Source organism: Sinocyclocheilus grahami, unplaced genomic scaffold (genome assembly GCF_001515645.1).
Source record: "Sinocyclocheilus grahami isolate Dianchi unplaced genomic scaffold, SAMN03320097.WGS_v1.1 scaffold121.1, whole genome shotgun sequence".
NCBI lineage: Eukaryota > Metazoa > Chordata > Actinopteri > Cypriniformes > Cyprinidae > Sinocyclocheilus > Sinocyclocheilus grahami.
In genome coordinates this window covers 1351791-1368439 of record NW_015505300.1, presented here as the reverse complement: position 1 = coordinate 1368439, position 16649 = coordinate 1351791, and the positions used below count along the sequence as shown (strand labels likewise).

The following is a 16649-nucleotide window of genomic DNA, read 5'->3' as shown; positions in this document are numbered from 1 at the left end:
GTGGAGAAAAAAAAATTTAAATCACTATAAACAATTTTGCTGTTCAGAATAAAATGTTTTTGTCATCTTCAACTTAAGCTATGAATGTAACAATTTGTTTGTAAATGTGTTGATATCAGTTTGTTCTACATATTGTAAGTGTAGCAGTCATTTTCCACACATACACCTGAATATTTGTTGTTTGTATATATGCTGCTAAAATGTGAACTATATTAAGTGCTAGTTTCAACATGGTATGCAGCTTCAAATAACAATTGCTAGTAGTCTTCTATTATAACTTGGATAACTTACGAATCTGCACAGACAACTTTAGATAAGGATGAATTCCTAGTGATACTGGAATATATGCAGAAAGCAAAATCGTCCTCTCTAATGAGGCAGACCTAGTCATGTGAAAGAAACTGGATTTAATGGGAGATCCTGTGCAGTTAGGTCTTGCCGGGTTTGTGGATAATGTGTACAAATATAAGAACAACTATGCTACCTCCATTCACAAACACTGGCAGACTATTGAACTGTAGGGCTTGGTATCTTTAATAATTTTTCACCAGCTGTAACTATAAACACTGTTATCAAGATAGAAATGGGGAACAACAGCAAAACCAAATGGAAGGGGGTGGGCCAGTGGTCTATAAACTAATGTGTTTAAAATGTATGTATGCAGAAGTGTAGTATGTAAAGCCCTGAATCTACTGAAGTAAAGTAGAATATGCATGTCTGAATGCCAAGCCAAAGTCAGTTAGAGTACAAAACACAGAAGTCACAATCTCTTTACTTAAATGCATTTAATTTGGGATTTTTTGCTGGTATTGTTTTTTGTAATATTAGCCCTTAGTGCTAAAACTGAAGGTTAATCCAATTGCTTTTTAAAAACATTGTAACATATATCCAAATCATATTCATCTTACACAACATTTAATAACAATCAGAGAAAAGATAAAATAAGACATTACTAATTACACAACAGAGAATGTTAAGGGCAGTTGTTCTAGATGTTCTTTCACAGATGTGTGGCTTCTTCGAAGATATAATCAATGACAGCGCATAAGTGAACTGCGGGCAGCCTTACAAAGTCATTGAGGTTCTAATCATGAGACGCAGTGTGTACATCCAGTTAGTCCTTGATATGCCTCTTATCAGCACAGTACAGCAAAAACATTTCACTTGTTTCACACTTAACAAAGGAAATACAAAAACACATTCTCAGACTCAAAAACATGCTGCAAGATTGCTGTTATTGCTAAAGAGAAAAGGTGAACTTTCATCATCTTTCATCACATATTTCATCATGTCAGATCATGTCTTTTGGAGTGTATCAATTGTTGAGAAGTGCTGCTCCTTAAAGTACAAATCTAATGAAATAAATGATGTGTTTAATGTATAAAACATTAAATGTACTCGAAGTTGAACTGTTTTCATAACTAAACCTCACTTAAAACTGGTGTTGACAGACACTTTTGAAAACAAATTTTATGAGAACTACTGACCTTTCAATACTTAAAGGGACAGTTCACCCAGAAATTGTCATTCTGTCATTATTTACTCACTCTTGTGTCATTCCAAACCTGTATGACATAAGAAGGAATATAAAAGAAGATATTTAGAATAATATCTCAGTGTTTTCTGTCCATTCAATAAGAGTCAGTGGGGTTGGATGTTGTTTTGGACCCAATTAAATGGACAAAAACCAGTTCAAAATATCTTCTTTTGTGTTCCAAAGTAGTAATAAAGTCAGGTTTGGAACGACAAGTAAATCATGAGAGAATTTTAATTTTTGGGTGCACTGTCCCTTTAAAATATGCATCAGCCTGCATATTAAATATGACAACAAAAATGTATGAAAATAACACGATATACATATGTAAATGTATAACAACAATTTAAACTAAATATATCTTCTAACCGGCAAACAGTTCCTGATGTATTTTGCAACACGTGTGTTTTTGCTTCCTGTCTTTGAGGCCCATTTACAGAGTACAAATCTAATGAAATAAATGATGTGTTTAATGTATAAAACATTAAATGTACTCGAAGTTGAACTGTTTTCATAACTAAACCTCACTTAAAACTGGTGTTGACAGACACTTTTGAAAACAAATTTTATGAGAACTACTGACCTTTCAATACTTAAAGGGACAGTTCACCCAGAAATTGTCCTTCTGTCATTATTTACTCACTCTTGTGTCATTCCAAACCTGTATGACATAAGAAGGAATATAAAAGAAGATATTTAGAATAATATCTCAGTGTTTTCTGTCCATTCAATAAGAGTCAGTGGGGTTGGATGTTGTTTTGGACCCAATTAAATGGACAAAAAACAGTTCAAAATATCTTCTTTTGTGTTCCAAAGTAGTAATAAAGTCAGGTTTGGAACGACAAGTAAATCATGAGAGAATTTAAATTTTTGGGTGCACTGTCCCTTTAAAATATGCATCAGCCTGCATATTAAATATGACAACAAAAATGTATGCAAATAACACGATATACATATGTAAATGTATAACAACATAATTTAAACTAAATATATCTTCTAACCGGCAAACAGTTCCTGATGTATTTTGCAACACGTGTGTTTTTGCTTCCTGTCTTTGAGGCCCATTTACCATATTGTTGATGGCAGGCCCGCAGAAATTTCTGCAGATTTCCACAGAACTGAAATGTCCATCAGTCTGTTTAGTCACTACTGATACTTTCCTTGACCTCAAGAGGCAGCGTGTCGAAAAGATGATCCTCCACGAAGAGAAGGTTTTTCCGAAGAAGGCGACACTGGCTAACCTGGATTGGAAGGCAATCCAAGCAGTTCCCTTTGAGCTCAAGATGAGACAGCTGAACTAACTGCCCAATCGCCTCTGGGATGGAAGTGATGCTGTTATGACCCACACATAAAACCTTTAGTTTGGAACATTTAAACAGCTGACAAGGCAAAACTTCTACCTTGTTCTCTGTAATTGCGAAATGTTGAAGATTGTGAAGGTAACCAACCTCCACTGGTATACTTGAGATGCAATTGTGGCTGAGGTCAATGTGCCTCAGCTTGGGCAGATGAAACAGAGCTGGAGGAAGAGTCTCCAGTTTATTGTGACAGATAATGAGAGACTCCAGACTCTTTACTAGGCCTATCGATGGTGGAATGGCAGTGATCTTGTTGCACCACAACTTGAGGCACATCAATCTTCTCAAGTGCTGAAAGCTGATGATCTCCTCAATGGTCCGGATATTATTATTCTTCAAATCTAGTTCTTGCAAGTTAGCCAAGCTAAATATGGCATGGGGGATCCTCTCCAAATCACAGTTCTGGAGCTCCAAATCAACCAGGCTGGTCATCTTCTTGAGACTGTTCAATACCAGTAACTTCGTCCCATCATTGTGTATCACCAGTCTGGTGAGATGAGGCGAGAGTTCTGTTAGATTAGAAGGTATTTTGTTGAGATTGCTTTTGAGGTACAACATCCTCAAGTGTCTCAGATCTCTCAGTGACTCCAAACCTATCATCTTGTTGTGTTCAGAGTTCAAGTTCCCAATCAGGTTCAGTTCCTTGAGGCTCCTCAACAGATAAATCCACGATGGGATTTCTGCAACATCAGTAAACTTAATGTGAAGGCATCGCAGATGGTCGCGGAGAAAAGTGAAAGCAGTTTGTTCGACTTTAGCGGGGCAGTGATACAGATGTAGTTCCCGTAGGTTGGTCATCTGAGAAACTTTGGCTGAAATCCTGACCTCAGGAATAAGCTCTAACTTGAGGACTTCCAGATCGGTGAGGTCAAATACAGCATTAGGGAGTCCCGACAGCATAAAGAGGTGAAGTTCTTGTTCATCTTGAGCATTGGATGTCACATGCTGACGTATTTTTTCAAACGTCCACTCGTGGTTAAGGCTTATTTCTCGTAGTTTGTTCTCGCTAACCTCAGATAGAAATACGCCGAATCGTTTGGAGTACAACTGGTCGTATTGGTCGACCATGTGTAGAAGAAACGCAAAGTCATTTTTGACATCAGGAATATCACTAAAGCTACTTTCCTCTCTGACTTTTTCAAAAGAGTACTCCTTAAGAGGTCTCCTGAAGAGCCAGTAGAGCGTATACAAACACAACAGTCCATAGAGACATATCATAGCCATGAAAGTGAAAACAAGTTTCCTCAACATGAATGCCATGTTGTGCGTGCAAAAGAACCGATTATACCCGGTCAAACTTTCAGTTTCAGGTTGGCATATATGGCAGAAACTGATCTTTGAGGCAAATGTTGATGTATAGCTCAAGATCAAAATGATCTTTAGTGCTTTTATCGCCGTCTGAGCCACGTAGAGTTTATAGATGAAGTCACTGTCTTCTACATGGACTCGAAATTTTCGCACTTTCTCAAAAAGAGCCTTGGCTTGTTCTCCATCTTTTTTGTCTAAAGTGGTCAGGCTAGGAGCTTCTGCAATAAGCTTTTCGGTTGGAAACTGCACTGTTGGAGTTTCCATCAAAGGTGTAGACTGACTGCTTTCCTCCGAGGATACGTGTTTCTGGAAAACCACACCGCCTGTGAACCTCTGCTTTTCCTCAGAATCTTCACAAGCGGTTTCAGACAAAGCTTTCGTTGTCCATGGTGATTCAAAGCACCGCCCCAAAATGGAAACAAAGTGTTCGATCTTTGAGCTGGTCTTTGGGTACTTGAACCAAAAATTGCTGCTTACCATCAGCATTATGGTGTGTATGAGAGCAAGGTAAGGGAAGTATTTGTTGTACCATGGTAGGGCCTCATGGTAGCACATTTGGTTGACAAAAACATACTGCTGATAGTCCAGATTTGTTTTTCGTCCTCTGGGTTGAGTTTGAGACCACATATCTTCTCCTTTTAAGGGGGTAGGTTGAGTGTTAAGAAGTTTGTGTGCAACGCTGTCAGAAAGGTCTCTGGTTGTTGAGGGTGCAGTGCCCAGAACTGATGTGCAACCATCTAGTCGATTTTGTGCTGCCTCAGGGTTTGTGCTTTCCTCGAGAATGGGAAGACATGCCACTTGGTCTTTGGACAACTGCATAGTCCCCGAAAATATGGCTAACATCAGCATTATTACCCCAATATAATCCATGAACACGTCCCACCATGGTTTCAGAATACGGTAGTTCGGCTGGATGTCATTAAGGGAGGCAACTTCAGTTAGACTAAACATCCCTGTAATAAAGAGTAGTGCAGTCAGTGCATATGAAACCAGTGCATATTTGAACAGAATTAATTACATGTGAGTAATTGTACATAAGAGTCTATTACATGTAATCAACATTTAGAGATGTTATTGGTGTACACATTTGAAAGTCTTAGGTGTTTATTCCAAGAAATAAAAAAATACTATATTTGATCGAGCAGATTTACATTTTTTCAGGTTCTTTTACTGAAAGTGACTTGCAGTACAAATGTATAGGCCTACATAAGTGAGTGAGTTAAACCCCACAGAGTGCATGTACTGAGTGTATGACTTGACAAATGTCTGCTAGTCACATGTGGCTTCAAGTTACAACATGAAAGGTCCTAAACATGTCAAGAGTGCGTCATGTTTGAAATGGCACTTCCCTGTGATGACTTACATGTTCGTGTGGCATGAGAAACACATGTCCATTCACTTCAGATACAATTCCTGATTCTAGGTTAAAACATTTTTGGCTGCCAATGTCGTATTAATAGCCCAATTCTGTTTTTAAATTCCCAGTGGCATGCGCACAGTTCAAGCACTGCTTTATTTGATGCCTGCTATTTTCTCAAAGTGGTGCGTGAGAAACAGATTCTGGAAACACATGGCAGCTGTTAATCATTAGAGTTGTCTTTGTTAACCATTTATGGGAATTAAGAAATATATAAGCCAAGTATCCCACAATTCTAACTTTGAGGTGATTGCACAGCTGCGTCATTCCACAAAAATAGTATTTCATGTGCCTTTACTTTGACTTTTATATAAAGTGAACTTTCCAGGACAAGTTTAAGCGTCCTCCATCACTACAATTCACATTTTGTTATATTTGTCAGTAGGGGGCGTTTTAATGTACCGTATGTCAGTAATACATTCTCTTAAGAAATACCTTGTAGTGTCAAGACACACAAGGCCAAATGGATAAAACTGTATACTATAAAATTATTATCAGTAAACTTTTTTAAATCATTTCAGAATGGAAATGCACACACATTTAGTACATTTATATAATAATAAAAATAATAATAAATAAACCTGTACATTTCAAATAAAAACGTTTCTAGGTTGTTCTGAAATGGATATCACCAGGCTAATGAAACATTGTCTTAAAATAGACATATTCTCATTCGTATAATGCCGTCTGAAACGCTAAACTGCTGAACGCACATAACCTGCAACCCCAGGGAATCATGTATTTGTAGGTAGTATGAAGAAATAAGTCCCAAAGACCCTGATAAAAACAGTAAAACGGTTCACTTACTGTCTCTATACCGTTTTTCACTGGGATGGAAGAGTGCGCGCCCTCGTTATGTTGATTGTCATATTGCTCAAGACGCTAGATTTGTCAAAAGTTGTCGTTGAGCAGGAAATGGACTACAAAAGTCAAATACCTAAACGCCACCAAACAATCTTCTTTCAGCATAGCAATGTAGTGTCCTTCAAGCACTGTACACGCTGTCCAGAGAAGTCTGAGTGCGGCGAGAGGTTTAAAATATGCGACTCTTTGTCCGACCTGCTACGACTTGTAGTTCAGCAGTCAGATGACGGAGCTGCTCCGTTCGTCAGCTGCGCATTTCATTGGACGCTGACAGCGTAGCGTTTTTGACCGCACTAACTCTGTGCACACTTTCTTCTACTTTCTTTTCCTCTTCCTTTTATTATGAGGAAACTAGGACCCAGATGCTTAAATGGTGGAGCAATGTTTGGCTGCCACAGTGCGCAGGAAATATTTTGGTAACTAAAACCAACCCACCCCAAATGTTTTTTTCAAGTTTCAGCTAGTCTGTAAGAGGAACATAGATTTTCCTTTGCTGTCTGACTGAATCATAAACACGTGTATTTTTCTTCTTCTTCTGTCATTTATTTTTTCCCATCAGTATTTGAATGCTTTTAATTATTCATAAAAATTATAATAATCATGATATAGTTTATGGCACGCTTAGGCTACTTATACTTATTATTTCCCTAAATTACAGAAGCCCAAATGATCTACGCATTTCTACAGTTTATGCAAGTTCAACACACTTTATTTTACACATGCAGCTGCCATAAAAATAGATAAGATGGCATGGCCGGTTAATCAGTGCATTTGCTCCTTTATTGCTCTTGAGTTTCATTAGAAGGGAATATGTGATCCCTTAAGAGAGATATGAGTATTCTCAGCATGATTATAAAAAGGCACAACCCTTGGTTTTTGAGGGCACTACAAGTGGAATTAAACTAATAATAACTTTGTATGATAACTTATATCTGCATTATTAAGCACAAATGATTAAAGAATTTAGGGATGGTATATCATTTTCAAACAGAGCATGATTGTTGGAACTTTGAAATCCTTATCAGTAAACAGTGGGATTAAAAAGAACAAATAGTGACAAATATGATTAAAATGAGACTGCAAATCACGTGCATTTTCCATTGTAGTCAAATTAAAACCACGTGCAATACTGCACCTGCAGTATGTTTCATACCAGCCATTTATTCAGTAGCCTACTGTTTATAATCAAATTTGAGCTAAAAAACTACACAATTAGATGCATGTTGTGCTAGGACTGGCTCTAACATCTAAGTTGGGCTGTTACGCCTTCTATCAAACCTTCTTTTAATAGAAAGAATTCTATTATAAAGAACATAGCAAATCAAATGTGAAAACAGGCATGAACAAAACCCCTTAATTCCTGGAATGTCAGATAAAGACACAACATCGTGTGAAAAATATAACAAATTGAACATTTGAAATGTGGCGAGAGAGAAAAAACCCCGGCGTGTATTTAAACGCAAGAAACCTCTCTTCGCATGTGCTGAACATGAATGAGTTTGTCGAATCATTAATTAGTAAATTTGGTCCGTGTGGCTTTCCGTCTCCGCCCTGTACACGTGACCTAGAAAACCTATAAATATGGGTAGCGGGCGTCCATTGTATTCACCAGAGAGTCACTGCCGTGGACAACAGACTGAAATAGTATGGCGTCAACGAGCCGGTTAGTTACATTTCTGCTGGTTTTGTGTCTCCCTGATCTTGATCTGGTATAGATGACCTTTGAATCTGTCCAGTGTGGGCCCCCATAGGCTTTTAGTCGTAGTTTGTTGTCGTGCGTATAAAGGAGATCTTGGATAATGAATAGCCTGTCATTTTCTGCTAGCGCATGCCGGCTATCCGTTCGCATCTTATGGAATAAGACTAAATGAGAGCTCATTGCTGCTAATGATTTTAAAATACAAGCAGTCAGATGAGTTGTTTCAGCTGCGTGGAAGGTTGAGATGTCTGTCAAAACCAAACCAAAGAGCATAGTCATCACAGAGCTAACTGCTCGCACATCACTAACCAGACGGGCACTTCAGAACTCTCAGGAAGTGATTCCCATTGATGATTTATCTAATAAATATCTTCTTTATTTATCCTGACTCATGTCTGCGTTGTTGTGACTATAACATCAGTGTTTAGTAGCAGTCATCTTCAGTCCACTGTTAATAATGAACCTATTCTGTATTATGATATGTTGAGACATGTTGTTTTGATTGTGTAGCTGCTGAAATGATCAGGGCAAAGGCAGATTCTTCAGTATTCTATTTTTTTTAGGAACGGATTCATCATAATTGAAAAGTGATGCAAATTGAAGCTTATGATTGTGTGTGTGTGTGTATATATATATATGATGCACACATTTATAAAATGATGCATAACAAGCCCTTAGCTGAGCATATGGCATATTCAAAATAATGGATAACTTAACAATAACAATACAATAGGGGTCAGGAAGGGACACTGAAAGTTGATGTGAAAAATGAAGAAAAGGAAAAATTTGGAAAATAGAACTATCTCTAATTAATCTGTATTCAATTTAAAAAAAACTAATATGCCCCTGATTTATATGAATGTCTGTGCTGGTTTGTTTGCCATCTTCTTGTAGTCTTTACTGTATCCTAATCCACAGACAAACAGTTGTTTTCTAATGTCAGTAGAGTTCAAGAGTTCATGTGGATTTTTCCTTAACTCTGGAATGTTGTGTGTTTTAGTGGAGAGACTCTTCCCAAAGTGCAATGCCCCAATCACCCCGATGCAATACTGGTGGAGGACTACAGGGCAGGAGACATGATCTGTCCTGAATGTGGCCTTGTAGTAGGTATGCTTCTGAATATTAGAGCTTTAAAGGATTAGTTCACTTCCAGAATAACAATGTCCTATTAATTTACTCACCCCCATGTCATCCAAGATGTTAATGTCTTTCTTCAGCCGCAAAGAAATGTTGGTTTTTGAGGAGAACATTCCAGGATTTTTCTCCGTATAGTGGCGTGACATGTGACCAAGTATGGTGACCCATACTCGGAATTAGTGTTCTGCATTTATCCCATCCAAAGTGCACACACACAGCAGTGAACACACACACACACCCGGAGCAGTGGGCAGCCATTGCTGCTGCGGCGAGCAGTTGGGGGTTCGGTGCCTTGCTCAAGGGCACCTCAGTCATGGTATTGAAGGTGAGAGAGACATTCTGTACATTCACTCCCCCCACCTACAATCCCTGCCGGTACGAGACTCAAACCCACAACCTTTGGGTTACGAGTCCGACTCTCTAACCATTAGGCCATGATATAATGGACTTCAGTGGTGGCCAACGGCTGAAGGTCCAAATTGCAGTTTCAATGCAGCTTCAGATTGGCTCTACACGATCCCAGCTGAGGAATAAGGGTCTTATCTAGCGAAAAAGATCTATCTTTAAAAAAATACAAATTTAAATACTTTTTAACCACAAATGCTCGTCCTGCACTAGCTCGACTTCATGCGTTACGTAATCGCATTGGAAAGGTCACGTGTGAAAAGTGAATGTGCAAAGAAAGTCAAACACCCTTTACAAAAAAAAGTAAAACAACGATGTCAGACGATTTTGAAATCGGAGGAGAAAATGAGATGGAGTTTTTCGTCCTACCCTACCTTTTTGACCCGGAGTACACAGACGAAGATTTAACCGCACGTGACCTTTCCAACGTGATTACGTAATGTGTGAATTTGCGGACGCACATCACGGAGCTAGTGTAAGACGTGCATTTGTGGTTAAAAAGTATATAAATTTGTATTTTTTAAAGAAAATTATCAATCGTTTCGCTAGATAAGACCCTTATTCCTCGGCTGGGATCGTGTAGAGCCCTTTGAAGCTGCATTGAAACTGCAATTTGGACCTTCAGCCGTTGGTCACCATTGAAGTCCATTATATGGAGAAAAATCCTGGAATGTTTTCCTCAAATCCTTAAAGGGGTCATATGATGCGATTTCAAGTTTTCCTTTCTCTTTGGAGTGCTACAAGCTGTTCGTGAATAGATAAGATCCCTAAAGTTGCAAAGACTAAAGTCTCAAACCCAAAGAGATATTCTATTTAAAAGTTAAGACTCGTCCACGCCCCCCTACTAACACTCCTCGTTTAAACACGCCCCCACATGTCTACGTCACTGTGTGGGAAGATTTGCATAACGTCGCCCAAATGTTCACGCAAAGAAAGAAGGCGTAACTTTAGTTTCGCTGTAGTATTGTTGTTGCCGCCGCCGCCATGTCGTGGAGACGCTGTGTGTTTCGTTGTGTAAGTGAAAATACTTTGTTTGGTTTTCCGAAAGAGGACACTACTTGAAATCAGTGGTTAAGTTGTATTTACAACACTGTTTCAGAACTGTTCAACCCAAATATTCAGATGTGTGCAATGCATTTTACGGAGGACTGTTTCCTGAACCTGGTAGAGTAGACTACAATGCCATCTGTTCTGACTCACAGCCTGTAAGCATGTTTTCATATTTAAAGAATTTGCGACTGATCATTCAAACGTGAGTTTTAAGCAGTGTAGAGTAGCGCTTGTTGTTTGTCGTTTCTCCTATCACAAATGCAGACATTGTTTTATGTTTACGTGGCGTGATATGCAACACAATGTGTAAAAAGACCGTATAGGTCATTATAATCAGTAATTATGTCCCCACTGGATGCAACAAATGCCTCGTTTATAATGGGTTTTATTGGTTTTGTCTCGTTGCACCGGGACACGGCATCACAATATGGTAAGGGGCGTAACATTTCCGTCATACGCTTGAGTTATTCGGCCAATCACAACACACTGGATAGCTGGCCAATCACAGCACACCTCGCTTTTCAGACCGATGAGCTTTGTAAAAATCGATGCGTTTCAGAAAGGGGGTGGGGGCATAGAGGAGAAACAGTAATGTGCAATGTGTAACAGTAACAGTGTAACAGTGTAAAACCCGCATAAACGCATTTCATTACACCAAATACACAAAATAATGTTCCTTTTTAGCAACGTCATATGGCCCCTTTAATTTATTTTCGACTGAAGACAGAAAGACATGAACATCTTGGATGACATGGGGGCGAGTAAATTATCAGGAATTTTTTATTCTGAAAGCAAACATCCTTTAAGTGGACATTTTTCATCTAGCTTAAGAAAATAAGCTTGTGGTTTCTTTCATTCTCAGGTGACCGTGTAATTGATGTAGGGTCAGAGTGGAGAACGTTCACTAATGATAAAGAAACTAAAGACCCGTCTCGTGTTGGTGATGCTCAGAATCCTCTCCTCAATGGAGGAGACCTCACCACCATGATCAGCAAAGTAAGGAACTTGTCTACCTATTTATAATGCATACATGCATAAATGTGTGTTTTCATCATGATTTTTAAATATGGTATTTCAGGGAACAGGTGCAGCGAGCTTTGATGAGTTTGGAAATTCCAAGTACCAGAATCGGAGAACCATGAGCAGCTCTGATCGAGCCATGTTGAATGCCTTTAAAGAGATCAGCACCATGGCCGACAGGATCAACCTCCCCAGAAACATCATTGTGAGTGTCTCAGCCTACTGTTATTGAATTAGATGGTAACGTAATAATGCAATGTAATTATGCTGCCTTCAAGTGCACCTGGGAAGTTGGGCATTGTGTATATCGTCACACATTCAGGTCGGAAAGATGACGGAGGTAGCCTAAACAAAACCAGAAAATTATATTGTGAACAGTGAAGCCAAATAACTACTTCTGAATTATGAAAATGATTCATTTCAATCACATACTTTATGCATGAACAACAAAATTTAGTTTTCATAAAGAAAACCATGAGTTATTAACTTTACACTTTTCTATTAGCTTCTTCATACATCAAACCATTTGATGAGTGAACATGATTGAATTACAGCATGCAAATTTAAAATAATTAGCAAAATCATTCATTTCCATTCACTACAGATGGTTTCTGCTCACTGATCTCTATATAGATTTCAGAAATTTGATTTTATCTATTATAGATCAGGGTTTCTGTCATGTTTCACATCGACTACCTTCCGATGTCACAACTCAGCAACACGTGTATCATCTAGAATTCAGAGTTTCACATTTCTAAATATGACTGCCCTTGGTAATCCATTGACCAATATTTCCAACCTCACTTGGCAAGCATATTCCTCCATCTTCTCAGTAAATCTCTCTTTCTCTGTTACAGGACCAAACAAACAACTTGTTCAAACAGGTTTACGAACAAAAGAGTCTGAAAGGCAGAAGTAATGATGCGATCGCTTCGGCCTGCCTTTACCTAGCTTGCAGACAGGAGAGCGTCCCTAGAACCTTTAAAGGTTGAAACTGCATATTCTTTTTTATGATGTTGTTGATTGATAGACATTATTGTACTGAATTTATTGTGTCTGCCGTCAACATTAGCTCAACTTATAGTGTGCAACAGTCGGGTTCTGGAATTAAAAATCCTGCTAATTTTCTCCATAATTGGTTGGAGGAATTGATTTTTAACAATAACTTAAAAACAGACTTGCTGTGAGATTGTTAATCGATGGTATCATAGTTTGTAATATTGTAAATCATCTCATAGCTGGTTGGTTCATGGTTTATAACTCTTAAAAGACTTTTCTAAAATCCCTATGGGAAAAATACTTCCAGAACAAAGGCTGCTGAAAAAGTGGATGGGCACTTTTGCCCTCAGTAGCTTGAGTTTATTTGTTTGAGCGACCAATGGAAGGCAAAGGGAGTGTTCTGGAAAACCTCTTAGTTTTATAATGGCGCTTTTCCACTGCATGGTACGGCTCGGTACGGTTCACTTTTGGGGGGGTTTTCCACTGGGTACAGTAACTGGTACCTGGTACTTTTTTTTAGTACCACCTCTGTTGAGGTTCCAAGTGAACCGCACCATTACCAAAACGTGAAGTGTAAACTCTGCTGATCATGGATTGGCCGGAGAGAATCGTCACTACCTGCGTCACTGAACTTGCGACACAAACACAACAGAACCGCTAGATTTAAATGAGCACACCTTTTTTAACAACCAAAAAGTGTCTGTTTCGTTGTCTGTTGAGGAAGTGTTCTGGAAAACCTCTTAGTTTTATAATGGCGCTTTTCCACTGCATGGTACGGCTCGGTACGGTTCACTTTTGGGGGGGTTTTCCACTGGGTACAGTAACTGGTACCTGGTACTTTTTTTAGTACCACCTCTGTTGAGGTTCCAAGTGAACCGCACCATTACCAAAACGTGAAGTGTAAACTCTGCTGATCATGGATTGGCCGGAGAGAATCGTCACTACCTGCGTCACTGAACTTGCGACACAAACACAACAGAACCGCTAGATTTAAATGAGCACACCTTTTTTAACAACCAAAAAGTGTCTGTTTCGTTGTCTGTTGAGGAAGTACAGACAAATACAGAACAAATTTTTCAGGAGTCGTGGCAATAGAGGCGGTGCAACTATGAACGACATGTGAATAATCCCACCCACTCTAAAGCGATACTAAACTGCAGTGGAAATGCAAACCGAGCCGTGCTGAGCAGAGTTGAACCACGCAGTGGAAAAGGGCCATAACTGCATTTGGTGATGCTAGTGATGCAGAAATGACACACTTCACCTTTAGCATTATGCTAGATAACTCTATAACTGAAGATATTTAGCTATCAATATTCCAGCAGGTTTTGATATACAAGTTTGTTTAATCATTTCTATCTCCCTCCACCCCAGAAATCTGTGCCGTGTCTCGGATCTCGAAGAAGGAGATTGGCCGTTGCTTCAAGCTTATCCTGAAGGCTCTTGAGACGAGCGTTGACCTCATTACAACCAGCGACTTCATGTCACGTTTCTGCTCCAACTTGGGCTTGCCCAAACAGGTGCAGATGGCGGCCACTTACATCGCCAGGAAGGCCGTTGAACTAGACTTGGTTCCAGGGCGCAGTCCGATCTCAGTGGCAGCTGCAGCCATATACATGGCCTCTCAAGCGTCTGCTGAGAAGAAGACACAGAAGGGTATGTGAAAACAAATGAAGACTTCAAATGCAAAAGCACTTTTATCAGGCTCGTATGTTTATGTTGTTATTTCATTTTAAAGGTGGGTTAAGGGATTTCTGGTAGCCAATGTTGATATTCAAAATCACCAAAACAACCACGCCCCTACCCCAAAAGGGTCTCGCCCCTATTTTGATAGCTCCGCCCCACACATGCGTACGCAAACCCAGGCAACGATTAGTTCTGTGAAACAAAGCAAAACCAATGTTACACCGTGTCTACACCAGACGCAAGCGGCACGGCGCGACAAAATACTATAGAACTCATTATAATCAGTGATGCTGTATACACCATAGATATATATACACACAAATCTCTGACAGAAAACTGCGGATGCATTCTATTTGACGTATTGACACGATTTTCAACGGTCGCTTTGTCGCGTCCAGTGTACTAGACAGACTTTAGCTGTTGCGGCGCAGACACAGTGTTACTCGCCTATCGAGAAGAAACAAAGCAATCTCGGCGTCCGATCGCAGGCCTTCCGCTCTTTGAGTTCTCTTCAGTGCTGAAAATCTGATCCGATATTTACACGGGTCCTACTTCTTGCCTTATCGTAAGCCTTCTTTTGTTCCGCAGATCTTTTCCTCTTTTGTTTTTTATCCACCATCTCTATCTTTCTGTCGCTGGGCTCGGCTAATGTCTGTCCTGTGCACTGAGCGCTCTCTCCTCCACATCATGAGTAGACACGCCCCTTACTGCTGATTGGCTACAAGACTCAGTTTTCTAAAGCGTTTTTGAAAAAATACATACCCCACCTTTAATGTCAACAAAAAGGACCTATTCACTGCCAAAAAATGACTGAACCCAACCATAGGAGTCTGATAAAAATGCTCATTTTAGAAGAAACTTTCAGACGGCACTTAGTGGCTTTTGCATTTGAAGCCTTCAAATATGTAATCCAGTCTTTGTGATAATCACATACAAAAGGTGATATGTTAGTGTCCTTGATTAATGGAATTTTTTTCCTTTGTGCAGAGATTGGGGACATTACTGGAGTTGCAGACGTCACAATCCGTCAGTCCTACCGTCTCATTTATCCCCGCGCTGCCAATCTCTTTCCTCCAGACTTCAAGTTTGACACACCAGTGGATAAACTGCCTCAACTGTGAACACCCATGTGCCCCACTCTCACCGCTCTTTGTACTGTCTGAATTTTTGCCCTTTTCTCTTTGAAATTGGCAAGGTTTGCTCTTTCCTCGTGAAGGCACAAGCCTTTTGAAAAGACGACGGCAGAGATTCGACTAAGTACAGAAGACATTCCAAAATGTATCACTGATTGCAGGCTGTACTTTCATTTGTGTTTATATAAATTGTACATATGTCTAAGTGAGAATTTGGTGGTTACAACTAGGCATATTTCTTACTGTAACATTTTCTTTTGTAGAAGATGATTTTATTAGCTTGTTTGCATTCTATTTAGTAACTTAAATGCTTTTCAGAAAAGCATGGTGAACGTCTTGGAAATCCCCAAAACAGCTTACCTTGAGCTTTGAAAGCGTGTAGCTGACAAATGGTATTATTTCCCCCTCTTTTTTAATTCACGAGGGGAATGGTATGACGTGAAAGTTTCTGTTCCTGTACTCACATCTGTTATTATAAAGATTTCATGAAACACCAGAGAATCCTTTTTGAAGTGACAATAAACGACTTGCAATCTCATTAGGTCTACAAAATCTAGAAAGACTCACAATTTACATAAACATTTAATTTTTGCATTCATGATGGCTGACAGTTTTAGCTAAACCTGTTATTTACACCATTATCAAGTCAAAATTCACAATTGTACCTTTGAAACTTTTCTGCATCATGCTCAGACGTACGAGTAGTAGTGAGTAGAAAACCTTTGTACAGTCCTTTGTTTCCACACAATTTAGATAAAACATGGATATTTTAGTCGAAAATTAGTGCTTCCAGCTTTATAGTGTTTATGTAGAGTAGCCGATATAAATCACCAGACCTCAAACTAGCATCTACCCCTCCACTTGGATTGCTTATTACATATATGAAGCTTCAGGCCTAGTTTTGAACATCTAGACCAGTTATTAGTATATTCATATTGATATTTGGTGTCTAGCATAGATTCCAGTCTGTCATGACTCATGACCACATATGGAAAAACAGGAGGAATTTCAGTAAGGAACAACTAGGTCATGACTTGAG

The 16649-nt window shown here is 39.2% G+C and overlaps 2 protein-coding genes across 2 annotated transcripts; one reads left to right on the top strand and one right to left on the bottom strand.

Moving 5' to 3' along the window:
* Positions 1-2477: 2477 nt before the first annotated feature.
* LOC107589846 (volume-regulated anion channel subunit LRRC8D-like) lies at positions 2478-6683 on the bottom strand. The gene is made up of 2 exons (XM_016278399.1): positions 6425-6683; positions 2478-5153 (listed from the first exon to the last, which is right to left on the bottom strand). The coding sequence occupies exon 2, from the start codon at positions 5149-5151 to the stop codon at positions 2674-2676; it is 2478 nt and encodes an 825-aa protein (XP_016133885.1). The 5' UTR covers positions 5152-5153; positions 6425-6683; the 3' UTR covers positions 2478-2673.
* A 1391-nt stretch (positions 6684-8074) lies between these two features.
* LOC107589845 (transcription initiation factor IIB-like) lies at positions 8075-16601 on the top strand. The gene is made up of 7 exons (XM_016278398.1): positions 8075-8144; positions 9181-9287; positions 11635-11768; positions 11851-11997; positions 12650-12779; positions 14166-14447; positions 15465-16601. The coding sequence occupies exons 1-7, from the start codon at positions 8128-8130 to the stop codon at positions 15596-15598; spliced, it is 951 nt and encodes a 316-aa protein (XP_016133884.1). The 5' UTR covers positions 8075-8127; the 3' UTR covers positions 15599-16601.
* Positions 16602-16649: the final 48 nt, after the last annotated feature.